We start from the raw sequence: 24,914 nt of genomic DNA on the forward strand, positions 1-24,914 counted from the left end.
CAATACTTTACATTTCTCCCTGTTAAAATTCATCTTGTTTGTTTTGGCCCAGTTCTCTAATCCAGTGTTTCCCAACCTTGTGCCTCCAGCTGTTTTTGGACTACAATTCCCATCATCCCTTGCCACTGGTCTTGCTAGTCAGGGATGATGGGAGTTGTAGTTCAAAAACAGCTGGAGGCACAAGGCTGGGAAACACTGCATCTGTCAAGGTCGTTTTGAAGTGTGATCCTGTCCTCTGGGGTGTGATCCTGTCCCAGTTTGGTGTCATCTGCAAATTTGATCAGGATGCCCTTGAGTCCATCATCCAAGTCGTTGAATGCTTCCACTAGGCTGGCATATACAGAGTCAGACCTCTGGTTTGTTTTCTATACAGACTGCTTTCCAGGATTTGGGACAAAGGCTGTCTCCAGCCCTACAGAAAAACGCTAAGGAATGAAGCTGGTACCCTCTGCTGAGCTATGGCCCTCAGACCAGCCTTCAAGTTTTCAAGTTCTCTTGGAACTTCTTGCGAATGTTCCTACTACTGAATGCTCAGTACAAGATAGTGAGTCCTGCAGCTCCTAACTAGCTTCCGGCCTCTCCCCAGGCTGAAGCATTGACCAGCTCCAGTTCACATCCTCCTCGAGTCTTTTTTTGCCTGGCCAGAATGTGTCCCTGAACTCCACTAATGCTTCCCACTTACTTAGATGGTGAACATAGACGGCAATGAGAGCATTTGTAGGAACTAGCTTACTGCAAAAAGGTGAAATTTGCAAGTGTTGCTCTGTCCCCTTTTGCCTCGGGACCCAATAAGCAGCAGCGTTTGGGACACAAACACCCACCCACACACCCCGCCCTCAGGCTGAAATATTTCCCCCATCCCTAGGATAACTGAGCATCCCTTGGAAGCCTGGTCCCCAATCCTACAGCTGCGTACCTGATACTCCTCAAAGGCCTCCTCCTTTGGGATCACTTTGTGCTTCCTGTGCTCCTTGGATTTGTCGCACACCACACAGATGGGGTCTTGGTCGTCTTTGCAGAAGAGCTTCAGGGGCTCCTGGTGTCTCTCGCAAACCTTTCCCAGCGCTTCCGCCCCTTTGGCCATCTGAAGGCTGAATTTCTTGGCTATTTCCACAATGCTTGCCAGTTGCCGGTTGGGCCTGACATTCCTTTGCTGATGAGGTTCTCTGCACTGAGGGCAAGAAGCATCTTGGCCCGAGTTTCCCCAAGCCTGGGTGATGCAGGTTTGGCAGAAATTGTGGCCGCATTCTATGGTCACTGGATCTGTGAAATACTCCAGGCAGATGCAGCATGTCGTTTCCTCGCTGAGGTTCTGGACTGGACTCTCATCTGCCATTTCGTCTGCCTGAAATGGGAATAAAAGCCTTTATTTCGTTTTTCCAGTTTCAAACCACAGGGCGGGCGTTTCCCTCTCTCTGGGTGACTCATAGTTTTTGAAAAGAAACAGCATAAGCCGGGGAAAACCGTTACAGTGTGCAGCTTCACATCTGTACCGTGAATTCAAAGTGCATGGTATCTGCCAAAGAATTATGGCAATGGCCGTTTACCTCAAAACGCTACACTTCCCAGCACCCTTAACTAACTACAGTCCCCAGGGAAATTTGAGGGAGAGCCATGTGGCCATCATGAGGCTAATAAAAGGTCAAATACTAACTGACAGGAACAGGAAGAAAAAGGAAGTACAGTGGAACCTCGACTTACAAACGCCTTAGGTTATAAATGCTTCGGGTTACAAACGCCACTAACCTGGAAGAATTACTTTGAGTTGAGAACGGAAAATGTGTGCCGTCGGTGCAGTGGCAGCAAGAGGCTCCATTAGAGAAAGCATCCCTCTAGTTAAGAACAGTTTCAGGTTAAGAACGGACCTCTGGAACAAATTAAGTTTGTAACTAGAAGTACCACTGTAAAGCCTAAGAAAAACAATTGTTTACTTGAGAAGCAATCAGTGAGGGAAGAATTGGTTTCCTGTCTCCCTGTTCTCAAACAATATCTTCTTGCAAACACTGTTGCTCCAGTCCCAAATGTTAACAGGATTTGGGGACAATTAACTTTGACTTTTGAATTCGCCACCCCCTCTTATGCAGCTTAGTTTCCTTCCTCACCCAGCCACCCACCTTCCTCCTCACCCAGCCACCCACCTTCCTCCAAACCCCACGCACCCAGCCACCCACCTACCCACAACATCACCTAAGTGAAAAGTCACCTGGGACTGTTTCATGCAACTGTTCTATAGCTCTCGGGGGGGGGATAATTCATTGGTATTTTCTTCATCAGCTTTTGTGGGGAGCACTGGTTCCATTATGTTTGTACCATAACGCCACCTGCTTTTATATGGGTTCAAATTCTATATACCCTTCTCTGAGTGCATAACTCCACGAACCCTTTCGTAGGGAAAACAATTGGAGGGAACATGGGATAGGGTTCAGCTGGCCTATGAAATTTCAAGTTGTCCTTGAAATCTTGCCCCTCCAATCTGTTTTATAGGGATTTGGTGCCACCCACGTTCTTAGGAACTGCCCTGAGACCCCCAGGTATAGGGTGGTATAATAATAATAATAATAATAATAATAATAATAATAATATAATACTTCTTCCAATCACATTCAGTTGTGTCTCGCTGATTGTATTTTTCCTTTTTTACTTTACAAGGTTGTTCTTCACCAGATCTTAACCTAATTACAGTATTTGTAAGAATGGATTCCAAATATCATTGAATTTGTCCATGGCAAGTCTGCATTTATATGCAAGTCGTTCATATGTTGCGAGTTTGTATGAGTCTTCAAATCCAGTTGTAGAAGGGAGCTGCATTTTTTTATTTGTATCTTTGCTGAACCAAGGAAATGGCCCCAGAAATAATTGTCACCCTGTTTGGGAAGGTTTTTTGGGGGGGAGGAAGTAGAGAGGAACCCCCTACAGCTAGGTCAACTCCCCAATAAGGCTGCATTGCTCCAGTATATTTGCATCACAAATGGAATGATTCCTTTATTCTCCAATGATAAACATTTACTGTTTTATTCATGTTTGGACGTTAAATACATAATAGTGAAATGAAACGCCATTATTAATACAGAACTGCAAAAAGAAAAAAACATAGAATACACAAAACAGAAGCATTGCTGAATATCTGATTTCTCCTTCTATGGAAACAACTGCAGACTTTTTCATATAAAGAACTCTGGAAACTCCACTGAGTATTAATGAAGGACAGGAACAATGAAACTGAAACCTTTTTTCCGTGCACCTCAAATTTGTATGCAGCCTCGTCTCTGTTCCTGCCGACAATGAATAAGGTTGCACCACTTCTTGTTACCTCACTATTCCAAACTAAAATGAGAAGGTTCGCTTTTTTCCAATGAAAGGACAATTTGCCAGTCTTTACCCTCCCTCATACTTACTTTATTCAGAAATTTAGTCTTGTATGCTATGTCCTAAATTGAATCAGTGCTTCATTTGGGTTTTTTTGGGGTTTTAAAATCGTTGAGCCCTTACCAACAACAGACTTGCACAAACTACACATCAGGGTAGCAGAGCCATAGTGTAGTTGAAATCCCATCAGCCCCAGAGAGAGAACAATGTTGTTCCCCAAAACGATAGGAGGCCATGATCCAGATTTGCCCCAAGACAGACAACTTGCAGGGGGGGGGGGCAAGGGGAGAGAGAAAGAAGAAATTGGTGGCTGCACTGTAGGTTTTTTAATGTTTTGCCACACATACCATAATATTATTTGGCACGGGACACTCTCAGGCCAAAATCATACGTGACGGCATTGGCACAGCATATCAGAATCCTTCCATTACAAACTCCCCGTAAAGTGGGGGGGGGGGGAGGCACTTAGAGTGCTGAACCCTTCCCCCATCACACATACAACCTTCCCTGCCAAAGGCACTTTTGCCAGACGTTTTCCCCCAATGTAAGAAACCTACACTGGGGGGTAAACAGCTGGGAGGCTTTTTTGGGTGGGAGGGAGAGGGAAGTCTGACGAGGGTGGGAGGGAAGAGGGTTCAGTGCCTTCCTTCCTTCCTTCCTTCCTTCCTTCCTTCCTTCCTTCCTTCCTTCCTTCCACCTACCCCTCCCTTGTTCCCTTTGCCCCCCAAAGACAAACTCATTTCATTGCCCCACACTGAACCAGGAGCAGACCCCCTCCCCAGAGAACGCAGCGTTGGTGAAAGTGAAGATGACGCTGTGCGAGTTGGCGTCAGAAAAGATCACCCATCTTTTTTTATAGTTGACACACACACAGATCCTCTTGGACTGGAACTTCTCCAACTTACAGGCTGTATTGCTAGACGCGGGCAATGGACCCAGGGATATTCCAGGAGCTGTGGTTGGGTAATAATCACCAGCGGAAGTCCGGACGATAGCCCAGATCCCAAGACCAGCGTTCAAATTGACAATACTGCATCCCCTTAAAGTCTCGTTGGCCACCCCCACAGCCCAGAACTTTTCACCCCCCACGTTGGCTATCCAGGAATGGGTCCCAGAGGTGATTCTCTCAACTCCCATAACATAGGAACAACAAAGCAATTCATTGGGAGCTCTGTAAGAACCCCAGGACAAAGGACTTCCGGGACGCCGCGGCCGCTGAAAAGGAGTGTGAGATAACTCCTCTGGGGGAGTCTCGAACAGTATGGAGATTTAGAGGGGTCGCGAAGGCTACGTGAACCCTGAAACCACAGGAGGGAATCCTGCGGGACAAGGTACCCTGCGACGCTGCCTGTGCTCGCCTGTGTTGCCGGCGTTTAACAAGGCTGGAGCTGCAGTGTAAAGGGGAGGCAACAGACTCCATGCTGTGAAGCCTCAAACTCCGAGGGAAAGCGGCGGACCTCCAACAACAGCGGAGAAGCTGGGAAGTAGCTATAAATCACTGTGGAAAAAGCAGTGGGGATAAAGAAAAACTGGAAATTACTTAGATAAGATTAAAGGAACGTTTTGATAAGAACCCAGCAGAGAAGAAATAATTGGTGAAAAGGAGGAGGAGTCCATTCCTGGCGGTAAGGTGAAAAGAAAGTATAGCAAGACGCTGGCAGAGAGTAAACAAAAGAGGAAAAGAGGAAACAAGCTGCCAGTGAGTGTGTGGTGGAAAGACCTCAGATACAAAGTATAAAGTGTCAGAGGCAAGGTAACAGTTGAACTACTATATTGATTAGGGAGAGGGGAAAAAGACTTTTCTGTTTCATCGGGACGGAGAGCGCTTTAACCAGCACGGGTTTCGGTGGAGGACTTTTGCTTTTAAACCTCAGGATTGGGGAGAATTGGGACTTAAACGGAGTGTGGAATATAGGTGCCTTAGCAGCGCTCTGTGTCTAAAGACAGGGACTGTGAGACTGTGTTTAAAGTTTGCTTAAAGTTTGCTTAAAGATGGTGAGACTCTGAAAGGACTGCCATATTGAGTGAGTTAAAGGGGACCCGCCTTCTTCATCCCCAACCGGATACGTTCTTGAGTTTCAGAGACAGCTGTGATTCTCTTGATTCTTCGGGATTTAAAGAGACATACACCCCGGGATGCAAAGTTAAAGAATACATTTTCGCAGGACCTTCCTTGCTCATGAGTTTGAGAACCCCCTGAATCTGGAAGTGTTTCTGAAGGTTCAGGTGTTTACTACATTTAATTATAAGACTCTGAGGATTTAAATACGTGTCTGAATTTAGGTACAGTTAAAACTGTATTATTAATATCTGATCTTAATTAAGGGTTAATTTTTGTGCTGTACCAATTTAGTCAATTTTGGACTCTTGTTGCAATATCTGAGAGACGTTAACCTTGTTAACCTTGTTACCTCTATATCTTATCCACATAGTATATTACATTATACAGTATACTAGGAAGAACTAAACTTAAATATACAAATGCCGAACGGTTCTAAGAAGGGGGTGGCAACACCAGCGGAAAGGAGGCCTTCAAAACAAGAAGAGGGGAAGGAGGCAAGAGATATTAGAGATTATGACAGTTTGATGGCCGAAATAAGAAAAGAATTTAAAAATAATGAACAGTATATTGAGAGAAAATTGATGGAGGTACAAGATACTCTAGACAAAAAATTGGAGGAAGTGGTAGGGGAACTGAAAGGGAAAGTTAAGGATCTCTCGGTAAAAGCTAAGGTTTTGGAGGATTCAGTGAAAAGGGTTCAAAAGGACACGAAAGACAGTAGGAAAGAGATGGACAGGATTAGATTAGAAGTTAAAGAAATAGGAGCAACACAGGAAGAGTTGTTGGACAACATGGCTATGACGCAGATGCGTCAAAATCAATCTAACCTAAAACTTAGAGGAATACCAGAGGATTTAAATGAGAATATTAGAGTTAAAGTGGTGAAAGAGCTGGCAATATGGCTAGATAGAAAAGAAGAAGAGATAAACCATTGCTTGGTAAACATATTTTGAATAAGAACAAAATCGGCCAAGGCCAGAGGGAAAAAATTGCCAGGAGATGTAATAGCCATGTTTAACTCATTGGAGATAAGAAACAAAATTTTGAAACAGAACTATGTCAAAAGGTTATATATTGAAGAAAACCCAATTATTATTTACAAAGAGATTCCTTCGAGATTTCTTCTAAGGAGGGACCCATATAAAAAATTAACAAATCAACTGAAGAAAAATGGGATCTTGTATAGATGGGAGTTTCCGGAAGGTATTTCATTCTATTTCAAAGAAAAAAAGTTTAAACTGTCCACTATCTCAGAACTTCAAAAATTTGCAAGGAGATACGAGAAGGACCTGGGGAAAATGGGGGAGGGGGGAGAGGATGAACAAAGTGAAGAAGAAGAAAGAGAGATAAAATTAAGAGAAGTAACAGAAGAAAGGGAAGAAGTAGAGAAAGAAGATAAATAGTAACTCTTATTCAGATTTGATAACCTATTTATAACGCATAATAATGGCATTAAAAGCGTTGACTTGGAATGTGAATGGCATGAACAATAAAAATAAAAGGAATCAGATTGTACATATATTAGGGAAAAGGAATCTTGACTTAATCTGTCTACAGGAGACTCATGTAACCAATAAGCATAAGAGAATTTTAAGTAATAAGAAACTAGGACTTGATTTTGTGACTTCTGACAAGGTTAAGAAGAGAGGCGTGGTTCTATATATAAAGGAAAAATTTGATCCACGATTACTGTATAAAGATGATCAAGGGAGGGTGATAGTAGTACAGATGGTGTTTCAAGGAGAAAAAATAATTGTGGTAGGAATATATGCTCCAAATGATAAAAAATCAGATTTCTTCCTTGAATTAGGCAATAAGTTAACGGAATGGATGGACCAAAAAATAATACTAATGGGAGATTTCAACGGGGTGGTTTCACCAAACTTGGATAAATCAACAAAAAAACAAGATTCGAAAGAAGGTAAACTACCCAGGTCATTTTTTGACCTGATTAACAATCTAGGTTTGATAGATGCTTGGAGATTTAAAAACCCCACGACAAAGCAATATACATTTTTTTCAAACCCAAAGCAGAGTTGGGGAAGAATAGATAGTATTTGGGTATCTAAAGAACTAACTCAGAATCTAAGTAAGGCGGAAATTTCCGCCCAAACTATATCCGATCATAATTCAGTCTTTATGGAAATAAAAGGTAAAGATAATAGACCAGGCAGATGGAGAATGAACGAATCTTTATTCAATGATCAGAGGGTAGTAACTAAGGCGAAGGAAACCATTGAGGAATACTTTAAGTGGAACTTGAATGGGGAAACAGCGGTAGAGACAGTATGGGATGCGGGAAAGGCAGTCATGAGGGGCTTCCTGATTCAGAAAAACTGCCATTTAAGAAAAGAAAGAGAGAAAAATAAAGAGCAAATTCTAATACAGATTATGGAAAACGAAAGAAAATTAACTATTAATCCTGATGAAGAGAACATAAAGCATAACATAAAGATATTGCAAACTAAATTCTCTATGATAATTAATCAAGAGATTGAGTGGAAAATAAAAATGATGAAACAGAGAAACTTTGAATCAGCTAATAAGATAGGGAAATACTTGGCGTGGCAAATAAGAGAGAGGAGGAAACAAAATACGATCTGTAAGATAAAGGATGGAGATAGAATCGTAGAGCAACCAAAAGAAATAAAAAAGATATTCCAGAACTACTACAAGAATTTATATAAAAGAGGAAAGGAAACGGACGACGAAATAAATAACTTTCTCCAAAAACAACATCTACCACAAATCGCAAAGGAAGAAAAAGAGCTCTTAGACCAGATGATTACACAAGAAGAGATTAAAAAGGCCATAAAAAAGATGAAAATCGGGAAAGCACCGGGGCCGGATGGCCTACCAGCCAAATATTACAAAATATTAAATGAACAAATATCCCCAATATTGTGTGAAGTGATGAACAATATTCTAAAAGAGGGGAAAATCCCCAACTCCTGGAAGGAAGCATATATTACATTAATTCCTAAAAAAGATGTAGATGCTTTAGAAGTAAAGAACTACAGACCGATTTCGTTATTAAATAACGATTATAAGCTGTTCGCAGATGTGATGGCAGAAAGATTAAAAAAGGTCTTGAACAACAGAATTCACAAAGATCAAACGGGCTTCCTTCCAGGGAGACAACTGAGGGATAACGTAAGAAACGTAATAGACATTATTGAATACTTAGATACCAGAATAGATGTTCAGGGCGCCCTAGTATTCATAGATGCCGAAAAGGCATTTGATAATGTTTCATGGGACTTCCTGAAGAAAAGTCTGACAGCGATGGGGATGGGAGAAAGATTTAGAAAAGGTATAGAAGCTATTTACTACGAACAAAAGGCAAAACTTGTAATAAATAATACAACATCAGAATTTTTTGAGATACACAAAGGAACTAGACAAGGCTGTCCTTTATCTCCCCTACTATTTATAACAGTACTGGAAATATTTAATAAAAGACTGAGGGAAACAACAGAAGTTAAAGGAATTAAGGTAGGATTGAATGAATATAAAATCAAAGCCTTCGCCGATGATATTGTACTAACTCTTCAAGACCCAAAGCATAGTGTAAAAGAAGCTCTACAAAAATTTGAAGAATTTGGCACTGTATCAGGACTTAAGGTTAATAAGAATAAAACTAAGATGTTGGTCAAAAATCTAACCAAGGAAGAAACGGTAGAATTAGAGCAAAGGGTGGGAATAATGACGGTAAAAAAGGTAAAATACCTAGGGGTATGGATTACGGCTAAAAATATTAACCTATTTAAAGATAATTACGAGGTCACCTGGAAAAATATTAAGAGAGATTTGGAAATTTGGGACAGAATGAGACTATCCTTCTTAGGAAGGATAGCAGTTGTAAAAATGAATGTTCTACCCAGAATGTTGTTCCTATTTCAAACTATCCCGGTGCTCAAAGGTCTAAAGCAATGCCAAGAATGGCAGAGAACCTTGGCGAAATACATCTGGCAGGGAAAAAGACCACGAATTAAAATGAAAATATTAGTAGATAAAAAGGAAAGAGGGGGCTTTTCCCTACCAGATTTGAGTTTATACTATGAAGCGGCATGTTTATTGTGGCTAAAAGATTGGATAAGATTGGAAAATAGAGAATTATTAGATCTGGAGGGCTTCGATAATAGGTTCGGGTGGCACTCGTACCTGTGGTACGGAAAGGTGAAGGCACACAGGGGCTTCCTAAACCATATTTTTAGGGGTCCAATATTCCAGGTATGGGAGAGGAACAAAAATCTCTTGGAAAGGAAAACCCCTTGGTGGATCTCTCCAATAGAGGTGTTGACTATTAAGAAAACTAATATGGAAGAGAAGAATGCCACTTATGAAGAACTTATAACTAAATCGGAACACGGCTTGAAACTTAGACCTTATGAGGAGATAAAATCTCTTTTTACAAGTTGGTTACAATATTACCAGGTGAATGGTCTGCTAACTGAAGATAAAAAGAAATTAGGATTTGAAGATAAAAAATCTAGGTTTAATGTGGAGGTAATACAGGGAAAGAGTAAAGCACTGTCCAGGATATATGACATACTACTGGAGTGGTACACTAAAGATGAGGAGGTGAAGGAGGCAATGACAAAGTGGGCGATAGATGTGGGCTATAACATCGATTTTGAAAGGTGGTTAGAATTATGGAATAATAATATAAAGTTTACGGCGTGTATGGCATTGAGGGAAAATATGTGGAAGATGATATATAGGTGGTATCATACACCGGTGAAATTAGCTAAGATTTATAGGTTAAAGAACAAACGATGTTGGAAATGTGGGGAAGCAGAAGGCGATTTCTACCACATGTGGTGGCTATGTAACAAAGTGAAAAATTTTTGGGAACTAATATATAATGAACTTAAAAAAATTCTTAAATATACTTTTCCCAAAAAACCTGAAGCCTTTCTGCTAGGAATGCTGGGTAAAGAGATTAAAAAAGAAGATAAGAATATATTCCTCTACGCCACCACAGCCGCAAGAATCATGCTGGCACAAAACTGGAAAACGGAAATTATACCTAATATAAGTGACTGGCAAGTTAAAATGGTGGAATACGCCGAACTTGCTAGACTAACGGCTAGAATACGAGACCAAGATGAGCAAATATCTCATAAAAATTGGAGTAAATACTGGAAATATACTGAAAATAAATTGTAGATGACACTGGTGGGCTTCGATTAACTCTAACAGAGAATAACTAATATTTAAATTTAAGAGAAAATACGTGAATGTAGGATTATTTGATACTTACCAATAGGGTGGAGGGAAGTCCAGGACTAACTAAAGTCCAAAGGTCTTTTTTTTTTTTTTCTTTCTTTTTTTTTCTTCTTTTTTTTTTTCTTTCTTTCTTTTTTGTATATCTACATGTATGCTTGTATATCTACATGTATGCTTTTGTATATCTATATGTATGCTTGTAAGTTGGGTGATATGATGATCTGTATAGCGTATATTTGTATAGACATGTGTATTTTCAAAACTTGAATAAAAAGTACTTAAAAAAAAAAAAAAAAAAAAAAGAACCCCAGGACAAAGTGGAATATGATGACAGAACTAATTTGGGCATGTCTTCACCTGCAAAAGAAAGGAAAGGATTAGGGAGGCAGGTCCCCAAAGGAGTTAGCACCTACTCAGGGGTCAGCAAACTTTTTCAGCAGGGGGCTGGTCCACTGTCCCTCAGACCTTGTGGGGGGCTGGACTATATTTTGGAAAAAAATGAACAAATTCCTATGCCCCACAAATAACCCAGAGATGCATTTTAAATAAAAGCACACATTCTACTCATGTAAAAACACCAGGCAGGCCCCACAAATAACCCCGAGGTGCATTTTAAATAAAAGGACACATTCTACTCATGTAAAAACACACTGATTCCTGGACAGTCTGCGGGCCAGATTGAGAAGGCGATTGGGCCTGATCCAGCCCCCAGGCCTTAGTTTGCCTGCCCATGACCTACACCCAAGTTTTATGCAGCTCTGAGCTAGGAGGCAGCTTGAGAAGCCAATGTTCTCCTGGGAAAGTATCCCCCCCCCCAATAAAAATAAATTCAGAAGCAGAGGGAGAACCACTTGCGTAGGGCATTTGGTTTCACAGAATTATAGAGGTGGGAGTGACCCCAACGGACATCTAGTCCAAACCCCTGCAATGCAGGTTTGCATGCAAACAGCATGGATAGCTCAGCTGGTTAGAGTGTGGTGCTGATAATGCCAAGGTTGCAGGTTTGATCCCTGTATGGGGCAGCTGCATCTTTCTGCATTGCAGGGGGTTGGAATTGAAAACTCCCTTCCAACTCTATGATTCTACTATCTCTGGGACGCGGGTGGCGCTGTGGGTTAAACCAGAGAGCCTAGGACTTGCTGATCAGAAGGTTGGCGGTTCGAATCCCCACGACGGGGTGAGCTCCCATTGCTCAATCCCTGCTCCTGCCAACCTAGCAGTTCGAAAGCACGTCAAAGTGCAAGTAGATAAATAGGTACCACTCCGGCAGGAAGGTAAACAGGGTTTCCGTGTGCTGCTCTGGTTCGCCAGAAGCGGCTTAGTCATGCTGGCCACATGACCCGGAAGCTGTACGCCGGCTCCCTCGGCCAGTAAAGCGAGATGAGCGCCACAACCCCAGAGTTGGCCACGACTGGAGCTAATGGTCAGGGGTCCCTTTACCTTTACCTTTACTATCGCTAGGTAGGGCAAGGAAAGGACCCCTGTATAAATCCCTGGAGAGCTGTTGCCAGTCACTAAGCTAGATGGGTGAAATGACTTGAGCTTGTATAAAGGCAGCTCTTCACTTCCTGTCATTAGGCATCACAGATTATCTACTTGAGACATCAGTCTGTGCACATGCACGGACGGAAAGGCGAGGGAAGCATTAAAGACACGCAGAGACAGATTTTTGTTTCCTGACACCAAAACACAGCTGAAAGTTTTCCCTTCAGTGCAAAAACCCTCCCATATGGGCCTCGGTCCAGTATACCTGAAGGAGCGTCTCTACCCCCATCGTTCTGCCCAAACACTGAGGTCCAGCTCCAAGGGTCTTCTGGCAGTTCCCTCCCTGCGAGAAGTGAGGTTACAGGGAACCAGGCAGAGGGCCTTCTCAGTAGTGGCGCCCGCCCTGTGAAACGCCCTCCCACCAGATGTCAAAGAGAAAAACAACTAACAGATTTTTAGAAGACATCTGAAGGCAGCCCTGTTTAGGGAAGCTTTTAATGTTTAATAGGTTATTGTATTTTAATATTCAGTTGGAAGCCGCCCAGAGTGGCTGGAGAAACCCAGCCGGATGGGCGGGATATAAATATATTATTATTATTATTATTATTATTATTATTATTATTATTATTATCTCAGCTGCAAAAATTGTTTAAAGATCTGCCAAACCTGGAAATGTACATTTCTCTTCTTGCGGCCCAGAGAGCACAATGTCTAAGGAAGAAAAGCATTATGAGAAACGAGTTACTGCTAATACTTGACTCCAATACTTGACAGTGCTTGAAACTGTGATCGTGCAAAAAAAAAAAAAAGCGCTAACATTTAGCCAACGTATCCAACCTTTGGGCCCTCTTCCATCATTACCGTTAAGTGTTATGAAGAAAAGCAAGGTAGATCTGAAACCATTGCCAAATACAAATGGTTTGCTCAGATTTTTAAAGGAAGAAAACGTCCTGTACGCAGATCCCTCAAATGCTGAGATTTCGAGTATCTAATGGGAAATTCTAAATGTGGAAATCTTAAATTCCACGCACCCATTTTTCCTTCAAGCAGCCAATTCCCACCCACAGTTAGACTCAAAACAGGATCAGATGAGCTATATTTTCAAACCCAATTTCTAAAAGTTAACGCAATGACCCTTCGTTACCTTTGAATTCCTTCATGGTGGTCTCCAGAAAAGGATGCATTTTAGAGAATTTCTCAATTCGCTTTTTAAATCCGGGAGGAAAAGCTACTGGATCCACAGCTTTATTTTCATGGCACCTAGGAAGAAGCAAACAAATTTTATTTGCAATTCATCTCTTCGTTCTCAAGTCTCGTATCAGCAATTGAGATGAAGAAGAAAAGCAGGAACACCACAAATGCCGAGAGAGAGAGAGAAAGAGAGAAAGGAGGCAGGCAGCAGAATTATCTGCCCAATTACAAACACCTATTATACACTGAATAAATTTCTATCATGAAATATAAGAAGAATAAAGAGTTAGCTTACATATACTTTTCATATAAAATTTGCAGATGGGATAAGATTATGTATATATATTTCGGTCAACAACCAGTAGAGAAGATAAGAACACAGAGCAGATACAACACAATAATACGTTAAGTATACTATTAAAAGTCGAGTTAAAAATAATGTAAAATGTTTAAAAAATGAGAAGTATAAAATAATTACATTAAAATGTAATTTTAGATTTTAACTCTTTTTTTTTCTACCTTATTGTCAATATAAAAGCGATATTTTCAAACAATCTGCCTAAATTTTAGATGTAGACATTGGTTAGCATACCCTGTTTAAATTATAGCTAGGTCAGAAATGCCTAAAACCTAAGGGAAATTGGTTTTTTGAATGCTGAATATTTTCCCCAAGCACAGAATGTACTGTACATTGCATCTAATAATAGTGTCATTTTGACACCTGGGATATGTATATTAGGGTTAATATCATATTTTGAGATTGTTGTAGCCTGCCCAAAAAGTGAAGGACAAGTAAGAAATCAAATAAATCACCATCACAATCTGCTATGAAATCAAGTTTACAGTAGGTGGACGAACACCATCACTTATTCCCCTAACCTCCTTCCGCAGGGCCTGTAAGACAGAGCTATTCTGCCTGGCTTTCAATCTGAATTTAGCCTGATCTATTATTCTCCTTCCTTCCTTCCTTCCCTCCCCCCCCCCCCCCCATTTTTATGAAGATTACCTGCTCTGGGATCCCACAGCTAATTCTCCCCTGGCCTCCTCGCTGGCCCAAATAGGACTAATTTAGCCAGCTAGTCCTGGTGATCATCTAATGTTTGCTGGATGGATCTTCCCCTAAATTGATTTTAGAACTTTGAATTTATTGTTATTCCTGCTTTTATACTGTATTTTATTTTGTTTTTTGTTGTATCACAATTAAGTGTTTTTAATTTGTTGTTAGCCGCCCTGAGCCCGGTTTTCTGAACCAGGAAGGGCGGGGTATAAATAAAAATTTATTATTATTTATTATTAAAATAAACATTTTATGTGCATCCTCCCTTCCCCAATACAATAGTTTCCTATCAAAGGTACATCACAAAATTTCAGGAAATCTGCAATCCAATGGAGAACTGTATTCTGATTGGCATATTTGTCTGTGATCCATGAATTAGATTGGCACATGGTTTTAAGTGAGACAGAAGTGTGCATGCACACGAAAGCTCATACCTAGAACTAACTTAGTTGGTATTTAAGGTGCTACTGGAAGGAATTTTTTTATTTTGTTTTGACTATGGCAGACCAACACGGCTACCTATCTATTAAGTGAGACAGGAGATTTGTGTCAGCCCACATACCTTTGCAGGATGCTTCTGATATCCTAGAAGGGAAGAGAGAGAATAATATTAATTCAGCCTCTTGCACCAGTCTCCTCCTACATATCGGACAGATGGAAACTTCCTGTCTCATGATCCCATACTTCCCTGAACCCATATCCTCTACTGTCTCCTCACTAAGCTGCAGATTCTACTGCTTATTTAAGACAGAGGGGGTGGAAGATGGAGATAGGGTTGCCATATTGCAAGAATCCAGACATTAATTGAGCTTTTGGGGGGCAATCACACTCTGACCCCGAGCCGCCAGCACACACGCACCCCACACACATACAATTTAAAAAACTACAGAAACCCAGACATTTGCTTTCAAATTTGAAAATCCCCTTGGATGTAGACCCCCCCAAAAAAGGACATGTCTGTAATTTCCCAGATGCATGGCAACTGAAAGAGACTGAAAGAGGAGCTCTCTGCCCCAGAACCTCCCCCGGTTATGCTTCTTCCTGAAATGCAGACAGATGGCACACCTGGGATCTTCTGCCAACTGCAAGTGATCCCAGGCTATGCTCTGCTGCTGGCTCCCACCACTGGTGCCGCCAGCCTGAGAGCAGATGTCAACTTGCTACCACTCATGATGTATATTGCTCTACACACAACAGCGAGGGCATGTTTGAATTGGGTAGAAGGAGAACTCAACTGGCCAGTGTTGCTGGTGCCATTGCCAATGCTAGCACAAAAACTCCCTGGATCCATTGTAATTTGACAGGCTTCATCCATACTGCAGGAGCAGCTTTGCCTGCAAATTCCATCCACTTCTATCAAACCTGAATCACGCAGTTTGATGAAGCTCCAAATCACAGTTTTGAACAAAATGTGTGGCCAGTGCACATCCCTACTATGAATACTTCTATAAACCAACAGACAGAGTGGTTGGGAGTGCAACCCTCCCCTGCAGGACAACCTGGACTATTTTGTCGTAGGAGACTCTTGAGAGTCCCATGGACTGCAAGAAGATCAAACCTCTCCATTCTGAAGGAAATCAGCCCTGAGTGCTCACTGGAAGGACAGATTGTGAAGCTGAGGCTCCAGTACTTTGGCCACCTCATGAGAAGAGAAGACTCCCTGGAGAAGACCCTGATGTTGGGAAAGATGGAGGGCACAAGGAGAAGGGGGCGACAGAGGACGAGATGGTTGGATAGTGTTTTCGAGGTTACCAGCATGAGTCTGACCAAGCTGCGGGGGGCAGTGGAGGACAGGAGTGCCTGGCGTTCTCTGGTCCATGGGGTCACGAAGAGTCGGACACGACTAAACGACTAAACAACAACAACAACAACTTACCTGCAAGAATTCAGTCGCTGGCTGTTTCTGCTTCTCCTCCAGCTCCTTAATAAGGTCGTCAATAGAAGACATTTCCTCAGAGAGTTTTGCAATATGTTGGTCCTCACAGGATTTAATCCCATCGTCCAGTTCCTTCAATTGAGCCAGCAGGAGGCGCTCTTGTTCTTCCAGAAACTGGTGCAACTGCTGGAAATCGGCCACGATTTTCTGCCTTTCCGATTCCGTTTGCTTCTGTAATGAGCCAGTCAAATATATTTAGGTGCTTTCCTGATTTCACGTACGCAAACTGACTGGGGCAGCAGTTCACTTCAGCACTGGCAACGGGACAGCACTTCTTCCGCAATTGAAGAGAGCAGGCAGACTATCTTAGGGGAATCAAGGCAGACTGCATGGCTCTGTTGCACACCCATAATAATGTTAGATGCGACTTCTTTCCTTCTTTCTGATGGTGGAGCCTGGCTAAAGTGGGAAGAAGAAGAAGGGGTGGCTTTGCTGCATTCAGTTCTTTTTAAAGGATTAACGGGAGAGCTGGCCTATTTTTTTCGCTCAGGGACAGCATTCCTCCTTGGCTTAGCTTCCAAAGTTTGCTTGCCAGCAGTGCGTATGGTCAAATATGAATGTGGCCACCCTCCTCTTTCAAAGGCACATAGCCTCCCGCCAGCTGATTCCTGTCAATCAGCTAAGGTTTTTGCCTTTTCTACACGCATCCAGTGATCATCCGAGAAGCAGCATTTATATCACCATCAGGGTGCTGGGCTATAGGGACATGAGTGGTGTTGTGGTCTAAACCCCTGAGCCTCTTGGGCTTGCTGATCAGAAGGTCGGCAGTTCGAATCCCTGCAATGGGGTGAGCTCCTGTTGCCCTGTCCCAGCTCCTGCCAACCTAGGAGTTCGAAAGCACGCCAGTGCAAGTAGATACATAGATACTGCTTTGGCAGGAAGGTAAATGGCATTTCCATGCACTCTAGTTTCCTTCACAGTGTTTGGTTGAGCCAGAAGTGGTTTAGTCCTGCTGGCCACATGACCTGGAAAGCTGTCTGTGGGCAAACGCCGGCTCCCTTGGCCTGAAAGCAAGATGAGTGCCACAACCCCATAGGTGCCTTTGACTGGACTTAACCATCCAGGGGTCCTTTACCTTTCCCCTCCCTGCTGGGCTATGCTTTTCCTGTTTCTATTTTTTCTCTTCTCGCTGCCCAAGCAACTTGGATGGGCAGAAAAAATTGTTGTGGGTCGGGTAGATCAGGCATTCAAATGTGGGACTAAATGAGGCACAGGCCAATTCATGTTTTGCTAGCTAGGCACATGATAGGAGATGAAGCTCAGAGTTTTCCTGTAAGTTTGCTAGAGAAGACTCTGAGAGACACGCCCACTGCCTGCCTGAGTACACTTTTGCTTTCTGCTCTTCATCACCATGCCGGCAACAGAGTATGAGTATGAGAGTATCTGCTAAGTCTGAGCTCCATGCTCAGGCTCCATTTTTAAGCTAGGCTTAAGTACGTCTTTGTAACTGAAATACCATTTTAAGGCTGCCTGACAAACCTGCTGTATGTGTTACTCTTCAGCAAGTACTTTGAGTGTGTAAATGTTATTTGTACTTTTTATGAGACGTTGTTATTTTAAGGTTTTAAAAGCGGGGAAACAGCAAGAAAATCCAGCCTGTCTTAAAGCATTCTGGATTACTTAAAGCAAAAGGAGCCTATCTAAGCTTCCCTTCTAAGCTGCAAAATGATGCACTCTACTGAAACCACAAATGTGAGGAAGGAAGGGTAATATCTAATAAATATATCCAGGGCTTTTTTAAATTCGGAACTCACCAGAACTCAGTTCTGGCACCTCTCAGGTGGGCACCATTGCCATTATAGGAGAACAAGGGAGGCGTTTGTGGTGAGTTCTGGCACCTCTTTTTTCTAGAAAAATAGCTCTGGATAAATAGCATCTATTCACATCCCAGCACTCAGAACTAAGGGCTCACCCTGTAAGTATAAACATACAGGAGAGGCAAGGACCTCTACGGTTGAGTACCTACCAGCAGCTTCTGGTTTTCCGCCTCCCCACTCAGTTTAGAAGCCAGAATTTCCTTTTTCTGTTTGTTCAGGAATTCCAAATGACCCTGGATTTTACCCTGAAAAGAAGGAGGCATTTGAGTTAATTTTTGGGACAGAGATCTTTTTTTAAAAAAAAAGTATATGCAATGTCAGTTCAAGGTTCAAGTACACAAAGACAGAAGAGAGCTGGGGACATTGGTGGGGAACCTCAGGCCCAGTAGCTCAAGACCTGTCTGTCTGATATTCAGGACTCTAGGCCCCAGGCCACCCTCCCCACTGTTCATGCTAGGCTTCTGAATTATTGTGCCTGGCTAGAATGCGTCCTTGAACTCTTGATAATAACATCCATTGCCTGCCTGGATGGAGGATTGTGAGGGGCTGTGCAGAAACTAGAGTGCTACAAAGAGCCCACCCACCCACCCCTAGCATGGGGCACCTTGCCTAGGAAAGCACACAGCCCTCAGGGGACAAGAACCCATTTCCCTCTGGCAAAACCATTCACAGAGGGTGCCAAGCAGCTGGTGACAGATATGGACTAGGGAGTGGGGGTTTGGCTGAGGAGGGTCCCAAGGGGCACACAGGGAGGCTTAGAGGGCTACATCTGGACCCCAGCATCAAAGAGATTCCCCACCCCTTTTGTAAAAACTTTACGCAGAGAGAACCAACAAGTTGTTTGAGGAGCTAAGCTTAAAGGCATACCATCTTCAGAGATTTGTTAATCAGCATACAGTCGTACCTTGGATCTCAAATGGCTTAGTAGTTGAACAAATCAACTCCTGAACGCTACAAACCCAGAAGTAGGTGTTCCGGCTTGCGAACGTTTTTTTGTAAGTTGAACGTCTGGCGCAGCTTCCGATTGAGTGCAGGAAGCTCTTGCAGCCGATCCTAAACAGCCCCTTGGTTTTTGAACGGTTCTGGGAGTCGAACGGACTTCTGGAACTGATTAAGTTTGACAGCCAAGGTACCACTGTATTAAGGTACACCCCCCTTGATGCTACAGGGCACAGAACAGAGTATTTTTAAGCAATGTGTATACAAAGAGCCTGGCAAGAAGGAAGCAAGGTGCCTTTAAAAAAATAAATCACAAGACATTCGTGCGGGGGCATGTGCAAAACAAATATCCTTGCAAGACACAGCGTCCCCCAATTTACTTATTTCATGAAATTTATACACCACTTGATTTATAGTAAAGGTAAAGGGACCCCTGACCATTAGGTCCAGTCGTGGCCGACTCTCGGGTTGCGGCACTCATCTCGCTTTACTGGCTGAGGGAGCCGGCGTACAGTGGCCAGCATGACTAAGCTGCTTTTGGCGAACCAGAGCAGCGCACAGAAACGCCGTTTACCTTACCGCCAGAGCAGTACCTATTTATCTACTTGCACTTTAATGTGCTTTCGAACTGCTAGGTTGGCAGGAGCAGGGACCGAGCAACGGGAGCTCACCCCATTGCGGGGATTCGAACCGCCGACCTTCTGATTGGCAAGTCCTAGGATCTATGGTTCAACCCACAGCGCCACCCACTTCCCCTTGATACCCTCCAACATACTTGATTCATACCCTCCAACATTTCCCCATTGAAAACAGAGACGTCCCATCCAACATTTCTGTGATGAAAATAGGAAAGTCCCAATGGCAGAAAACAAAACAAACCCTTTAAGCAGTTTATATTTTTTTTAAATATAAATAAATAAAGCTGCTGTGGTAGCTCTCTTGGCCCTTGGGATGGGGAAAGGAGAAGGCTGTGAAGGTTGTACATTGCAACCCTCCTTCAAACTTTCCACAGGTGTTCATGGGCAGAGGAACCTTCTCCGTCACCCGGGGTGGTACACAAAGGAGTGGGGCAAACCGCATGGCAGCCCAATTGGACGGCATACGAGCGGCAGCTGTATGAAAGCCAATATGGATGCCGCGCACAAGCAGCACCCATACTGACTCTTCGCCGCTCCACAGCTGGGGGGAGGCAGCGGCCCATCTTGTCACACACACACCCGGGGTGGCCCACCCCCTCCGCCCCCCTTCGTACGCCACTGCAGGTGTCCACAATATTGAGCACATAGCATGAGCCCATGGTTGGAGGCAGCATGATTCCACTAAGAGTGGCTGGAAACTGAAGGAGGGCAGATTGCGGTCCCACTCAGTTTCCTGCTCCAGGGCTTCCCATAAGCATCTATCTGGTGGACCAGTGCAAGAACAGGATGCAGAATTAATGGTCCCTTGGCTCCATTCGGCAGGCCTCTCCTTATGTCTTTACAGCATTTGCTTGGGGTGCTCAACGAGGGTCAAGACACTTAGGGGAAGCAGCTGGAATAGGCCCCCGTTCCTCATGCCTTCCCACCTTCCATCTCCTACCTGATACGCTTCAAAGGCCTCCTCTTTTGGGATCACCTTGTGGTCCCTGTGCTCCTTGGATTTGTCGCACACCACACAGATGGGGGCTTGGTCATCTTCGCAGAAGAGCTTCAGGGGCTCCTGGTGTCTCTCGCAAACCTTTCCCAGTGCTTCCGCCCCTCTGGCCATCTGGAGGCTGAATTTCTTGGCTATTTCCACAATGCTTGCCAGTTGCCGGTTGGGCCTGACATTCCTTTGCTGACAAGGTTCCCTGCACTGAGGGCAAGAAGCATCTCTGCCAGGTTCCCCCCAGGCTCGGGTGATGCATGCTTGGCAGAAATTGTGGCCGCAGTCTACAATCACTGGGACTTTGAAATACTCAAGGCAGATGGGACATGTCGTTTCCTCACAGAGGTTCTGGACTGGGTTGCCTTCTGCCATTGTGTCTCCCTGAAATGGTAACGAAGGCTTTAGTTTCCCTTTTCTCATTTCGCAACACTGGACGGGCAGTTGTCTCCCATTGAAAGAAATGTGTAGATAAACCTTTATTGTGTAGGCAGAAATTTACTTAATTTAATTTACTTAATTTAATTTAAAAATGGGTTAGTGCTGCAAGTTGAAATGGACTGTTCTCTGAAATTCCAAATGTGATAGCAAAATGATAACAATAATAATAGCAGCATACGGAACCCTAAGGTAAAGGTAAAGGGACCCCTGACCATTAGGTCCACTCGTGACCGACTCTGGGGTTGCGGCACTCATCTCGCTTTATTGGCCGAGGGAGCCGGCATACAGCTTCCGGGTCATGTGGCCAGCATGACTAAGCCGCTTCTGGCAAACCAGAGCAGCACATGGAAACGCCGTTTACCTTCCAGCTGGAGCAGTACCTATTTATCTACTTGCACTTTGACATGCTTTCGAACTGCTAGGTTGGCAGGAGCAGGGACCAAGCAACGGGAGCTCACCCCGTCATAGGGATTCGAACCGCCGAGCTTCTGATTGGCAAGTCCTAGGCTCTGTGGTTTAGACCACAGCGCCACCTGCATCCCTTTTAGGGAACCCTAGACAACATTAAAATATAAGCCATGTTGGGCCTAAGAAAAATCTCAAAAGCCCTAATAGGAGGGGTGCTTTTATCAGGCTGCAAGTTTTGGAAACTCTTCATCAGGCAAGATGGTAAACAAAGTTGGAAGAGTTAATTCCTAGTGAGAAAATTAGAAATAAGTATTGAAAATAGCTTCTGAGTTCAGTCCATATTTGGTTGGTTCAGTGAGCATAGGGAGAGCAAGCAAAGAGCCACAAACATATCAAAATGAAAGTCAACTTAAAATTTACCCGCGACTAGACAAATGGAGAAAAACCGCAAGCATTCATTTGAAACAGTGAAAACATGATATATAAAACTTCATATATAAAACACAAGTACAAAACAATGGATGAAGCAGTTACAATGGGGCTATGACAAAACTTTGAAGAGCAGAAATGTATAACTATTTACACCAGCGGTTTAAGGCACCTAATAAAGCATGGATGTAAAATAAAATATAAGGAAACTATTCCCCTTCCACCCACCCCCTCCTCTAGTTCAGCTAACTTAAGAGAAGGAACAGTAAGTAGGTTTATATTACCCCTAGGATTGGAAGAGTTGAAGACAAACAAAAAAACTTCAGGGAGTAATGCCTAATTAAAATTATTGTAAATTGGGAATGTATTGCTCAAAAGATCCACCAGATTTATTGTGGTCCCCACTGATTCCTATTGGAAGATTGCCCAGGCAAAAATCAGCCATGAGGATCAGGGTGGAGGGAATCCATCCCAGTAAATAATTGTATCAGAAGTATAAATGCGCTGAGATGTATAGTTTTTAATTTTTTGATACAGTATTTGAATTTTTTCAGAAGCTATCAATGGATGTATTAGTTAATTATGTATGCATTTGTATGTTTCAAAATAAATAAAATAAATAATAATAATAATAATAATAATAATAATAATAAATTGTATCAGAAGTAGAATGAAAAAGGAAATCTTCCCACCAAAAACACACCCCAAAAACCCACCAAACCAGCATACCTTTGACATTCATGAGAGATGCCATATGTCGAGGGCAACAGTGTAGCTTAAACATTGGTTAAGAAGGAAACAAAAATAGGGATATAGAACAGATATGCAAGACGAGGTGCTTTGAATGAACCGAGTTGCCACCTTGCTCCTAAAACACTGGCCTTTTTTGTAAATTTACTCACCTTCCTTCTACAAACACCATCACACACACAGAGAGAGACAGAGAGAGAGAGAGAGAGAGACCCTGCCCTTCTTTTCTACTCTTCCTTCTCAAATATCTGCCCCACCTACCTGAACTCTTCTTTTTCCTGTTTTCTTTTCTGGCAGCTTAGCTTTTTCCCAAAAAGAAGCCCCTGGAAAGTCACCCAGGGCTGCTCTGCACCAACTAATCTGTACCCCTTTGAAATGCTACGTGCAAAGGCAAGAAGAGTAGCCTGACCTCAACTGGGGCTTGCTTCTGAAGTGAAATGGCTGGGCTCAGACTAGAAAGCTCATCCCAGGTGCAGAGCTTGGTGACTGGGAACAAGATCAGGTTCAGCTGTTCCTTCTGATAAGCGAGGGGGGGAAAGGAGGACCAGACTTCGACTCCTCAGCAACTACAAACATCTGCAGGGGAAGATGGGGCACTCCACCCCTTTGTTCATTCCCATATGGGGAAGAGGCTGATCACAGAGCGGCTGTGAGCTCTCTCTATTTCAGGAGAACAACCAAATTGCTGAGTTAAAGGAGCTTCCCCACCCACAAACCCCTCTGTGTATGTTGTTGCAGGGGTGCCAGCCTGAATAAAATATTGGGGGCCCAGTAAGCCCCACTCCACATAATCCATCACATGATGTGAGTATTGTTGGCCCAGAAATGGAAACAGGAAGAATTACCGACGAAAGAAGAATGGCAGACGAAATTAATGGACTATGCAGAATTGGACAAGATGACAGGAAGGATTCGAAACCTGTGTGACCAGAGATTCTCAGAAGACTGGAATAAATATGTGAAATATTTAATAATAATAATAATAATAATAATAATAATAATAATAATAATAATAATTTATTATTCATACCCCGCCCATCTGGCTGGGTCCCCCCAGCCACTCTGGGAGGCTTCCAACAAATTTTTGAAAACAAATATTTGAAAAGCAATTGTAATCAACAAATTATGCTAGTAGGACTATAAGACGTTTTGTAAGGAGGGAAATATGAAATATTGCAAGGATGGTTACGAAGAGAGTTGTTAGTTAAGATAATTAAAAGTAATAGTGAAATTAAGAAATGTAAACCAAGTGAAAAAGATTAGAAAATTTTCAGATGTGATTGATGTAAGTCTAAAAATTGTATGATATGAAATTATGTTAAATGATTGTTGAAAATTATATATATATATTGTCAGGGACTCAGCGGGAGCGCAGGGAGGAGAGGAGATGGAGAGCGAGGGGGAGCAATCTGAGGGCAGCGTAGGAGAATATGACAGCAGCCCGATAGATTCCATGAGCCTCTCCAGCGAATCGGAAGATTCACAGAAGGGGGCGCCGATGGGCAGGGCAAGGGGGGACCCAAGGGGGACACCCCAGAAGCAAGGGGCCAGCGGGGACTCCCAAAGCAGCAGTTGGAAATCAGGACCAGTTTCCCCACCAGAGCGTAGTGGGGGGGAGGAGTCCCAGGTGTCAGAGCCCACATATGCACCACCAGCGAGAGAAGATGAGTCAGGGTTGACCACGCCTCCATCGGAGAGCGAGTTAACGGTCAAGAGGAAAGTTGCAGGCTGGGCGCGCGCGCCAAGTTCAAAGGTACAGGCGAGCGGCACAGAAGGTAGCCCGGATAGGGAACCAGGTCCTAAAGCCCGCCGGAAGGAGGGGCAAGAATCGTCAGGGTCAGCGTCAGAGGAGTCCAGGAAGGATGAGACCCTAGCGGGCAGGAGGGCCCAGAGTAGAAAGGAACTTAGGAAGAGGTGGAGCAAGGCGAGGGTCTTAAACTGCTGTGGAAGGGGAGGAGACTCAGACGGGACTTCGCCGGTCTAAGGTCGAGACGTAGAGCTGCGCGCTGCGGCTTTAAAATGGAAACTGAATCTCAATAAAGACTTTTGTACATAACTACAGCCTAGCGTTGGTCCTCTGTGAGCTGGGACCTGGAGGCAGCTCTGACATATATATATATATATATATATATATATATATACATATATATATATATATATACATACATACATACATAT

At 43.2% G+C, this 24,914-nt stretch overlaps 3 protein-coding genes across 3 annotated transcripts in view; 1 reads left to right on the forward strand and 2 right to left on the reverse strand.

Moving 5' to 3' along the window:
* Positions 1–1,657, reverse strand: part of LOC307210935 (uncharacterized protein) — a 31,893-nt gene extending 30,236 nt beyond the window's left edge. The window contains exon 1 of the mRNA XM_079967139.1: positions 917–1,657. Within this exon, the coding sequence (XP_079823265.1) occupies positions 917–1,336 (420 nt within the window). The 5' untranslated portion in view covers positions 1,337–1,657. The remainder of the gene's footprint in view (positions 1–916) is intronic.
* LOC307208636 (zinc finger protein RFP-like) overlaps positions 1–24,914 on the forward strand; it is a 115,936-nt gene that overhangs the window by 51,901 nt on the left and 39,121 nt on the right. The gene's annotated exons all lie outside the window — the stretch shown is intronic.
* LOC307210936 (zinc finger protein RFP-like) lies at positions 1,482–23,239 on the reverse strand (the record flags this gene model as incomplete). Its single annotated transcript, XM_079967140.1, has 9 exons — positions 23,146–23,239; positions 20,664–21,092; positions 18,296–18,391; positions 16,270–16,500; positions 14,956–14,978; positions 13,290–13,405; positions 12,812–12,856; positions 10,967–11,017; positions 1,482–1,516 (listed from the first exon to the last, which is right to left on the reverse strand). Exons 2-9 carry the CDS (start codon positions 21,081–21,083, stop codon positions 1,482–1,484), a joined length of 1,017 nt encoding a protein of 338 aa, XP_079823266.1. The 5' UTR covers positions 21,084–21,092; positions 23,146–23,239.

The sequence above is a fragment of the Podarcis cretensis genome (assembly GCF_951804945.1).
Source record: "Podarcis cretensis genome assembly, chromosome: 2".
NCBI classification, from domain to species: Eukaryota; Metazoa; Chordata; class Lepidosauria; order Squamata; family Lacertidae; genus Podarcis; species Podarcis cretensis.